General features: G+C 38.2%; 1 protein-coding gene across 13 annotated transcripts in view; it reads right to left on the reverse strand.

The window, feature by feature from the left end:
* Positions 1–11576, reverse strand: part of SLC35D4 (solute carrier family 35 member D4) — a 47841-nt gene extending 36265 nt beyond the window's left edge. For 2 of the 13 annotated variants that reach the window (XR_015794005.1, XR_015794006.1), the window contains exons 1-4: positions 11356–11575; positions 8717–8763; positions 5621–5698; positions 1145–1226 (exon numbers count right to left, since the gene is read on the reverse strand). Coding sequence is in view for 4 of the 13 variants with exons in the window: in XM_025171253.2 (XP_025027021.1) it covers positions 1145–1226; positions 5621–5698; positions 8717–8763; positions 11356–11427 (279 nt within the window). In the remaining 9 variants the exon portion in view is untranslated. Of the gene's footprint in view, positions 1–1144; positions 1227–5620; positions 5699–8716; positions 8764–11355 lie in introns of all 13 variants that reach the window. The other 11 variants (XR_015794000.1, XM_025171253.2, XR_015794003.1 and 8 more) reach the window with 9 other exon arrangements.
* Positions 11577–11912: the final 336 nt, after the last annotated feature.

Here is an 11912-nt window from a genome sequence, read left to right on the forward strand (position 1 = left end):
AAGATGTACCTAATATCTCAGTATGCACCCCTACTGCAGAACTCAAATCCCAGCATCCCAACCTTTGGCTATGTTTCTTAGTGCTGCTAGAATTGGAAGTTCAGCAACATGTGGAATACCATAGATTGTCCACCTCTGGGTTAGAGCGGCAACTCTCCACTTGCAGAGAACAGCCCACTGCTGGATTTGAGTGCAGGTGGCCCTCCCCTCCAGAGGAACAGTTAAGCAAATAGGTAAGCAGCCACAGCCAACAACAGCAAATCAAAAGTCCTGCTTGGATGACTAGCTTGAAGCTGGCAGAACAAAAGAGAGGGACGAAACGTCCGCAGGGCATGAGCCACAGTAGGGGAACAATCATTCCACTACTTCCTAGTCCAACCTTGGACCTTGTTTGGACATTACTCCTAGCCACGCAAGATGAATTATGCAAGACAATGTTATGCTCATAAAACTTCTATGAGTTTTTCAGATTCAGTCTTGCATCTTTTGCTGCTTGCAGATACAGGAGTGTATCTTCTTGTGACCTGAAATAGTCTTAGACAATAAAATCATCTAATAGACATCACTTTTTCTCAGTGAACGATGGTAGCATATGCAAAAATGCTTTTTTCCCATGACCCTGTGCCTTAGTTTTGTACTGTACTGTCAGGGTAGAAGACCATCCAGCTCAACCTTCATGGTATACTTGATGAGCAACTGAATGTGAAGCATTTGTTTGCAGTAATGCTATTTGTTTTGATTATTTGGAGAGGCAGTAGGAATTGAATTGAGAAACAGCAACTCGCAATCTATGCTCATTATAACTAACTATTGTGTCTTTTCCCCCCTCTGAGTTTATAAAACTTTTAGGTATGTTCATATTGTATTTCTGACCCACAGATTGCAGGAACAAAGAACTATTTCAACCTGAAACAATGGACCACTGCAGGGCTGCAGGAACCTGTGAGCAGAGAAACAACTGAGGGCACTCACAGACTGTGTACTAGAAGCCCTACTCTGACCTCTAGAAGCTTCTAGACTCGAAAGATTATTCAGTGTTCTACATGTGTTTAACCATTGTAATGTTAATTACTTCAATCATAGTATGACATTTGTAGTAAAACATTAATAAAAAGGCATGTTAGATACTACTTGCATATCTTACCAATCTGGATAATGCCCTGGAACCTGAATAAATAATACCCACAAAAAGTGCAGAAGCTGGAAGCCATGATATTACTTCAGACCTGTAACAAATAATAATAGTAATAACATCAACAACAATCCTTCATTTATGATCATGTCACCAGTTTCTGTTTATGAACAACTTTAAAGGACATCCCTTTTTTTTCCTGAATAAAAATAATTTCAGCCAAAGAAAAATACAAGCCAGCATCACTTTGACCAGATGAGAGTAAAATATGTAGAGCTGAAAGCAATCCAAGGTACATATGGTGTCTGAATACTTCTGCAACACATAGGTCTGTGTTTGTATTTTCTGATAACTACCTTACAGTGGTTTATTGTGTGTGTGTGTGTGTGTGTGTGTGTATATAAAGAGTGAGTTTTGAATGCTCAGGAATGTATTCAAATGACCTTATTAATATTGATATCATGTTTTTAAAGGTAGCTTAAATTGTATTTTCAAGGACAGTATGGAAGCAAATAACAATTTATAAAAATACTTTATATTATAGTCAGAAAAAAGGACAAACTGTTTCAATAAAATGAAAATATTCTATTGATATTTAATTGTTGGCCATTACTGAAAGTCCATATGACTTAAACACAATGGTAATGCATAAATCTGCTTTATAGTTCAAATTATTAATATAATTGTTACTCTATTTACAGTCAGATGAGGCTAACCAGAAGCTTGAATATTATCATCCCTTTTAAGGACATCGGTCCAGATAAATTTCCTTAGGACCAATCTAGCGACAGTAGTTACACTGTTGGTAACATCAAATCAGATGCCTCCTTAAAGTAAGCAGAGTCATGTAAGCTGGGAGAAAAATAAAGCACCAAGGCTTGAGAACAAGACCTCCGTAGGAGAACCAGAGATCATTGACCACAGTGCGAAGTTTTAGGAATCTCTGGCCATATAAGAAGCAATGGAAAAGAGCACAAAAGCTGTTCCCATGATGTAACAACCGAATTCTGTGCTGCCAAGAGGGTTGGAAAAGAATGTCTACGACTACAGGAAATGCTTCAGCAGCAATCATTATTCTTATGGGCCAAACCATACAATGGTGAAACTCAGAGTCTGCTATAATGACCATGCAGAAGCTCTGGATTGTGTATTTTTAACATGTCAGGAAGAAAGATGTAATATTACACAAATAGGAAGGGTAACTGTATTATGTTAGTCTTGGGGATGACAGATAAAAACTACAGTCCTGGGTTAACCATTATTACTTTTTCACAAGGAACCTTGCCAATAGCTGTCCAATGAAAAAGTCAATGGCATCAGTCAGAAAAAAACTCAGAATCCAAACAAAGAACAATTCCAAGCTTCCTTTGTTGATGAGCTGAGAAGCCAAGTTCATTTAAAATCAATTTAAGGTTGCTATATAGGTGCTCTCTTTGTCTGAACCACAGCTTGTTCAATCAGAGGAACAGAATGGAAAAGAAAAGTTTCAAAGAGCACGCCTGTGTCAACAACAAACTTTCAACTCTTGGATATTTCAATCCATGCTGTACTTGTAGAATATAAATTATGAAATGTTATAAAATGTTCATTTTAAATGTTATTGCAATTAATGCAGAGAAATTTAATAATGTAAAAGATAATAATTAAACTGAAACTTAATTTAAAATTCGCAACTCTCCCAATTTTACATTGTGGCTCACCAACAATGATAAAAACATGGGTTGTGAAAGAGTATACAAAAAAGTGTGAAAATTACTACAAATATACAATATTAGATATTTTTTAAAATGGCATTTGTTTACAGAAATATCCATACAAGTAAAATAATCTTGATTTCAGTGAACCAAATGTAACATAAACAGAAATGAAAAACTAAAAGAAATCCAAAGAGGAAGATTCAACCATTCCTCACTGTTAGTCCCTCTAAAAGCAAAGTCTATTTAGCAAAAATGTCTGAAGAGTGGGAAGAACTCATGACGTGAGCATTGTCTAAGTTTCAGTCATTATGTTTGACATTTCTACGTTCATTCTTCTTGACTTGGATTATCCAGATGCTTCAGAGGAAAAAAAAAGTGGGGTAGGACTATGAAGGCAGTATGTTAACTATCAGACAGAAATACAGAAAAAGATAAAATGAATTACATTATAAATATTATAATTTACTTCAACACTGACATCAACATTTTTTAATAAATTAACAAATTGCTTACATAAAATTCACTCCTGAGATCTGGCTCTGAAAGGCTGCAGTACACGCCTGGTGGGAGAGTTTCTAAACTCAAGAATTATTCGAACATATTCACTCCTCAAAACCCCTGTGATGGGACCTCTGGGCTATAGTAACAAAGTAGCAAATCTGGGCTCTAGATAATTAGTCCACTTGCTCAGTTACACTGAGGATAAACTCTAAAGCAACATTCAGCAAGCTGTATATTGGACTGAGGCTGTGGAATGAATAAAAACTCAAAGCAGGAATTTAATTCAGATATGAAAGGTTTATAATGGCTGATTCAAGGATGAGGAGATAGTGATTTTGCCGGTGTTAATGACACATTCCCTCAGAAGGAAAAGTTTCTGATCACTGAGGTGTTCTATTAATACATACAAATCTGCTCAGTTCTCAGAGGGCAAACTGTGTCTTTTAGCAGATTTAGCCAATGAGCTGATGGAGAATTCTCCTTTCACATAAAAATCTATGTAGCCTAAGTAATCTGTGTAACCACCTAGTTGGACTACTGTTACACTAGGAGCTGTTACTCTACATGGAGCTGCCTTTGAAGGCTGTTAAGAAGTTACTAAGCCTTACAGAGGAGTCATACAGGGCACATTACAAAGCATGTTAGTGTGAGTGAAGCACCCCTACTCAAAATATTAAAGTGGCTGTCTCCTGTGGAAGATTCACACAACCGTTTCAAGGCTTTCTTCCACAACTGTTGAAAGGCTATGAACCTTTTTGGTGGACAGAGTTGCTTTAACACAAGGATAGGAAGTAAACTTTGTCAAGTATCTATACTGAATGCTTTGCACAACACTAGAAGTGACAGCTTGCAAAGAATTTCAAAGACCATCTGATAATCTAATGAAAAACTCCTCTTATGTATTGTCTGCCTGCTTGTTTGTCTTCAAGTTTAATCAAAGGTGATGATGTTGACTTTTATAGTACACAAAGATCCTCTTCCTTCCAGATCTATGGAACATAGATGCTTTTATTCCTGAACAATGGCATAATACTGGGAATTTTCTGGCTTAAATTACACTGACATCTAGTGCAGTAAAACCCATAGCTCCAAATCTAAAAAAATATATACAGAACAAAATGATGGGAATCAAGATGTTTTGAAACTAAGGGCTCCAGAATATCACCAGTCAAAAGGCATTGGGCAGCTACTCCAAACTGCAGGTTTTTTTCATGGAATGAAACATAACAAAAACCCAGTGAAAAAACATTGCAAAGATTGGAAGAGGACAAAAAAGTTGTCTAGACCTCTTCTAAAATTCCACGAATGAGATAGTTAATAAAAGTGTGGAAGCATCCAGTGCTGCTGCTTTTTTAAAAAACAGAATGCATTAGAGTAAGAGAATAGAAGTTAAGCATCTGCTGCATGAAATTATACCACAATTAAGGGTTTTATTTACATATAAATAACCACCCACATCCACCCTTACCTACTCTCAGGTACAACTAAAATGATAATGCTGACAGTACAGTAATCAGTAAGAATCTTTTACTATCTACCTTCACATTAAAGGCCATTGTCATCTGGCTATGCAGCACTACAGAATATTTAAAAATCTGAGTAATTCACTGAAAATAGTTTCATGCTTTAAGGTGGCCAGGATGAATTTCTCTTATTTAACATTAAACTTGATTTTCCTTTCTCTGGAAGGAAGAAATGCTTTCCTTCCAGCATTCTTTCAAAGAATATCCAAAACTAATAATTATTGTGAAGAGTTTGTTCGACGGAGGGACTGGAACATTGTTAACATTCTAGAAACAGGGGTGTTGTGGTTGTTATTGTTTTTGGTTCTAGATGCCATCTGATGTTCAAAAGCAGATTTTTATGGAGTGGAGAAATCTACTCAATGTTAGTGGCTATTTTAGTGGTAGAAAAACACCCATGGTGCACACATCAGGCAGCACACTTGACAAAAACAGTGAATTGTGGATCTCGTGAAAGTAGGAGAACAGTCACAGACAGGTGTGCCAAAAGAGTCAAGATGGCAATGACGGCATGATCAAAGCTCCACTTGTTTTTTATGTACATTGCACATAAAACATCCCAATTACAAAATCAAGTAAAAAAAAATTGTCTTAATTTTTTTAAAAAGTCCACTTCAGAGTTCTTGCAATATTAAGGGAAGAGGAATGGGAATACAATCAAACTATACAGCAAAATGATATCTCTCTCACTGGATATTCATCGGAATACTTCAGAGCACTATCTATTAATATTGGTTTATTTATTTATGCTGCACTTTCACCTATACCTTGAACTGCTGTTGATCTCAACCCAGCCGATTTTCCAGGAAACATGTAAGAGAAATCCACCAACAAGCGTCTGCCACCTGCAATTGCAACACATGTCAAAAAAATCACTTTAAAAAAATCTGGGATATTTGTAACTTGTAATGGAGGCTTCTGGATTCTGTACAATGTATAGGATGCTAAATTTCAGTTTCTAGTACCATAGGCTTTGTGCTTTTTCTTGCTGAAATTCATGTGGATTCCTGCTGCTAAAGTTTTTTTATTATTATTATTAGGGAGCATAGGAACAAAGTTATCCATCTAACTCAGTAATGTATGGAGCCCATAGGACTTTTGATAGGAGTCTTTCCTAGCCCTGAACTGAGATGTTAGTGATAGAGTGTGGACAAGCTGCGTGGAAAGTACATGTCCAATGACAGAACAAACACTTCAATGACCACTCCTTATCAAAGGACATGTTTGTAAATGACACAGAAGACATTTTTATATTTCTATCATATGTGATGGAAGACTGAGCCCTTTCCTGGGGTAGAATGTAGATTTAATCATTAAATTAAATCATAAAGTAAGTACATTGAGTAAGCACCAACTGGAAGTAAGCAGCATGAGCTAAGAGACTTTAGATGCACAACGATAAATGTATTTCAAGCCTCTTTCATCTACTTTTTGTAATGGGAAAAATGAGAAAAAGGTCCCATGCTATTAGTTTTGTTAAGGTACTAGCTCCATTTAACCCTCCTCTAGCCAAACTGTTCTCATTCTAACTATCATATAAAAAACTCTGTAACATTAAGAATTGGTGGCTAAATTAGTTTTTTCTTCTTCCATCCCTATTCCATACATGTAAGCAAAGTCATAAAGTGAGCTACTTTAGTTTGAGTTAGTGTGTTATGAAAGACACCCTTGGCTTAGTGAATTGTATAAAACTAACAAACAATGGCTTATTTAATTAGCATAGAGCTACCATATCTGGGCTGCTAGTAACCAGACCACTGCTAGATAATAGTAGCAGTTAAAGTTTTCTGTATCTCTGCCGCCATCTAGTGGTACGTCAATTCTTTGCAGCCCAGATACCATAGCCCTAGCTTAGTATGATATGCAAACCATGTTTGTTATCACATCTGCAGACCAGGATTGTCTCGCTTGTTCCTGATCAAAAGAAATGAAAACAAAGCATGCATACAGTACATTATTCCCACAATTAACTGTTATAGCAGGACATCATATACAGTCAGGACCAGAAATATTGGAACAAGGATAATTGTTTTGGCCTCTGTACACCACCACACTGAAGTTGAAAGGAAACACACCCAGATGGGACCAAAGTCAGGACTTTCAGCTGTAATTCAAGGGATTTGACAAAAGTGGGGCACTAACCATTCAGGAAGTACAGCCAGTGGCATACACACACACCCATTGTTGGTGGCTCATAAGTAATGGAACGAATGGCTGACAAGCAGCTGCATGGCCAGGTGTGGCCTGTTTCCTGGGTACCCCATGACCAATCAAGCAGATAAAAGGCCTGGAGGTGGTTCTGAGTGTTACACTGGCATTTGGTAGCTGTTCACTGGAACTCTCAACATGAGGTCCAAAGAGGTGTCCATGTGAGTGAAGGAGGCCATCATTAGGCTGAGAAAACAAAATAAACCCATCAGAGAGATAGCAAAAAACATTGGGAGTGGCCAAAACAACAGTTTGGAACATCCTGAAAAAGAAGGAATTAACCAGCAAGCTCAGCAACAGCAAAAGGCCTGGAAGACCATGGAAGACAACTAAAGTGGATGACCACAGAATTCTGCTCATGGTGAAGAGGAATCCTTTCACAACATCTAGCCAGGTCAAGAATACTCTTGAGGAGGTAGGCATATCATTATCAACATCTACAGTCAAGAGATGGCTTTATGAATGTAAATACAGAGGCTTCAAAACAAGGTGCAAATCACTGGTAACGCTCAAGAACAGAAAGGCCAGATTAGACTTTGCCAGCAAACACCTAAAAAAGCCTGCCCAGTTCTGGAATAAGATTCTTTGGACTGATGAAACCAAGATTAACTTGCACCAGAATGATGGGAAAAGTATGGAGAAGGAAAGGAACAGCTCATGATCCAAAGCATACCACATCATCTGTCAAACATGGTGGAGGCAGTGTTATGGCACAGGCATGCATGGCTGCCAATGGAACCGGGTCACTGGTGTTTATTGATGACCTGACTGCTGATAAAAGCAGCAGGATGAATTCTGAAGTGTATAGGGCTATACTTTCTGCTCAGATTCAGCCATATGCTGCCAAACTGATAGGACGCCGCTTCTTGCAGTTGGATAATGACCCAAAACATACAGCAAAAGCTACCCAAATGTTTCTCAAGGCAAAGAAGTGGGATGTTCTTCAATGGCCAAGTCAGTCACCTGATCGCAACCCAATAGAGCATGCTTTTCACTCACTGAAGACAAGACTGAAGGCAGAAAGACCCACAAACAAGCAGCAGCTGAAGGCAGCTGCAGTAAAGGCCTGGCAAAGCATCTTGAGGGAGGAAACTCAGCATTTGGTCATGTCCGTGGGTTCCAGACTTCAGGCAGTCATTGATTGCAAAGGATTTTCATTGATAAAGGTGATCCTTATGTTTGTAATGTTGGTTTGTTCCATTACTTATGAGCCACCAATGATGGGTGTGTGTGTATGCCACTGGCTGTACTTCCTGAATGGTTAGTGCCCCATTTTTGTCAAACCCCTTGAATTACAGCTGAAAGTCTTGACTTCACTCCCATCTGGATGTGTTTCCTTTCAACTTCAGTATGGTAGTGTACAGAGGCCAAATGCCAAAACAATTATCCTTGTTCCAATATTTCTGGTCCTGACTGTAATGATACAATATAATACAGCCTGGGGGCTCAGCAATCATGCTCACTAACTGGAGCTGTAGTTCAGGACAGTATCAGATTGGTGCAATACTGTAAGAGTTCTCCAAGTGAGGAAAAATAGCAATTGCAATACATGCAGTACAATGCAGTACAAAGATTAGCTTCTCTCTGGTTCAGTCCCTACTGATATTTCTGATACAAAATACTTCTTTTCCATGTACATTTGAAATTATACTTACCCTTGAAAAAGTGTTGGGTAGGTGAATTTCAGGACAGACAGGACATACTGGAAACAAATGCCAAATCAGAAAACACAACATTATATATTATCTACATCTATGAAAATATATTTTACAGAAAGCATAGCATACTTTTAGGATCCAATGGGCACATTGGGAATGTGGAGGACATGACTGGGCCATTAACACAAAAGAGCTGCCATTGTCACTATGGACAGTCACAATTCCAGAAGGCATAAAGATGAAATTGCTCCTCACCACTTTCGCTAGTACCCAATATGTTGTCTTTTTTCCTTTTTCTGGATTTTTTTTTCATAGAACTCACTGGCCTGCAGAGTCCCATCATTTTTATTTTCTCAGGATGCCTGAGCCAATTTAGTGTAGTGGTTAAGGTACTAGGCTAGAAATTAGGCGATGATAAATTCTAATCCATCCTTAGGCACAGAAGCCAGCTGGGTGACTTTGAGCCAATCACTCTCTCTAGCTCACCTCACCTCATTGGATTGTTGTTTTGGGGAAAATAGGAGGTGGGACAATTATGTAAGACACCTAGAGTTGTACAAAGTAAATGCAAGATCGAATTCTAATAAATAATTGTGACTGAATGATATTACAAAGACATACTTCATTTTTGCAGTATTTCCTTACATTTTTCTGCAAACTCTGCATTTGGAAAAGTAATACTGAGAACACTCATGTTATCATAAAGTGACCATGGACAAGCCACACTTATGGAAGATGTTATGCGGCTTCATATTCAATAAAATTAGAAGCCAGTGATTGGCTAACCCAGTATAGGCTTTGTGTTATTCACTAAATACACACATCCCCTCCCCAACACAGAATAGTATGAATCTACTTTTGTGACATGAGAAGATAGGTAATCAGCAGTTTAGATGCAATAACAGTATAATTTTAAGGTAATGGTCATGGAACACTGATCCAGTATAAAGAAGAATAAAGGAAAATAGTGAATAACTGGCATGTTAATTGACCGTGTTGTTTCACACAGTGAACAAAGCCACATTTTGAGGGAAAAATCACCAAGTGAGGTTAGAACAGAAAGATTATTATATAGTATAATACCTTTGGAATTCACAAAAGTCATTTTTCATATTATTTCACAACCCTGGGAAAAGACTATAGGTCTGTGTTTAGATTATATACATTATCAGCTATATCCAACTACTATACTGTACATGTTTTGGGATGACTCTTTGCTTCCCCAGCCAGGCATTCTCAGCACATCTGAAGGATGCCAGGTTGCTGAAAGTTGGTATATACAATTTAGAGATTTCAACTCTAGATGTGAGAAAAATGAAATAATGTACATAAAACACATTAGAGATAAATTGCTTTTTACCAAAGATGCCTTCTTTTGCACTGCCCTTTCTGAGTGATAATCTCTCTCTCAGTTCTTTATCCCCCTTGAATAAAATAACATTTGCCAAAATTCTATGCATGTTCCCTTCATTATCATACTATATTGTCAGGCCCATCACATATATGCTGGTCCTACCAAAATTCTCTCCCAAGAGCAGGACACAGAATAACAATTTTAAGTTATAAGAAACCATGTTCTGATTAAGTGTTAGGAGGGAAAAAACCTTAACAAGAACTGAGTTAAATAGTGGAACCAATTATCCACAGATACGGTAAGCTCCCTTACCTGGAGATGTTCAAACAGAGGCTAGACAGCCAACTTTTGAGGTTCCTTAATTTGGATTCCAGGACCGAGCAAGGCATTGGACTCAATGATTCTGAGATCAGTATTAATTTGATTGCTTATCTCTTAATTATGTACATAAAAGCTAAGAAATCTGATAGCTTCCTCCTGACTTGAGAATATGTTGGATAAGTAGCATAGGATGCTTTAACTTCATATGACCTTTTGTGTAGGAGAAATCTATAGCCCATTTTCAGATACTTTGGTTTTACACTTAATTATTCCTACTTTCTCCTAAAAGTTGAGATAACAGGCTGTTTTCACACCACATACCTATAATTAACTAATAATTTACCCCATTAACTTCACTTTCGGGCTTCACATTACACACTGAACTATAAACTAACTATATGAACTGGATCTCACAATATGGTAGGCTGAAATGTAGTTGGCTGGTTTGTAGTTCAGTGTGTCAGGCAAACTCAGCTAGAGACAAATTTTCCTTTACTAACATAAACAGCATTTGACTTCTAGACTGCAATCACTACCTGGGATTAAGTCCTACTGAAGCTGGCAGAACTTGACTTCCAAGCAAATAGTGCATTATTAGTGAATTAATCAGCTGAAATCTTCCTTCACAGACTCTCCCCAGAAGACAATGGATTTCTCTTTGTTCTCTCCCCCAATTCTCAATGTCAGGCAAGATGCAGGATGGGCTGAATGAAGGAACCGCGGTGTTCAAATACAAAGCGCTACTGAGTCAGATTCCACCAAAAAAAAGAAAGAAAACAAAAAAAAAAGCAAACGAACCCCCACAAGCAGGCTTTAATCATGAGAAATAAACATCGGGTAGCTCCTGAACTCCTCTGCAATGCTGGAATCCTAAGCAGACCATCCCAAACCCCAACCAGAGGAAAAGGAATACATAATGGGCAGTTTCTAATACTGTAGTCGTTAGCTCCTTCATCCTCACCTTGTTGGTGAAATAAGAAGCCAAGTAGAACAAACAGAAAGCAAGACCAGTGGCAGGTCTCTTGAAAGGCATCGGTCAAAGCATGTCACCAGGCTCGGAACCGAGAGATAAGGCACCTCCGTCCTGTTACATGTGGCTGCCATGACAGGGACACGTTGGTGTTGCCTTTGCTCCAATAGGCGCAAAGAAAAGGAGCCGAGAAACAGCCTTCTTAAAGCGGTAACGCTCCCTCTAGAGCGGTGTTTCTCAACTTCCTAGAGCATGCTGGCTGGGGAATTCTGGGAGTTGAAGTCCACAACATCTCATAGTGGCCAAGGTTGAGAAATCCTGCTCTAAAGCTGTGTTTCTCTGACTTTTTGGTCTCAGGACGTTCTTAAAAATGATTGAGGACACCAAAGGGCTTTGGTTGATGTGGGTTATATCTATTGATATGTACTGTATTAGAAATTAAAACGGAGAAATGTTAAAATATTTAGTCGATTTGGCAGACCCCTGATAGGAGGGTCTGCCAAATCAAATAAATGGAGACCTCTCAGAAAGGGCACGACGGAATTAGA

Source organism: Python bivittatus, unplaced genomic scaffold, assembly GCF_059951505.1.
Source record: "Python bivittatus isolate LINGU-HERP-01145 unplaced genomic scaffold, Pbiv_v1 ctg000840_np1212, whole genome shotgun sequence".
In the NCBI taxonomy this organism is placed as follows: domain Eukaryota; kingdom Metazoa; phylum Chordata; class Lepidosauria; order Squamata; family Pythonidae; genus Python; species Python bivittatus.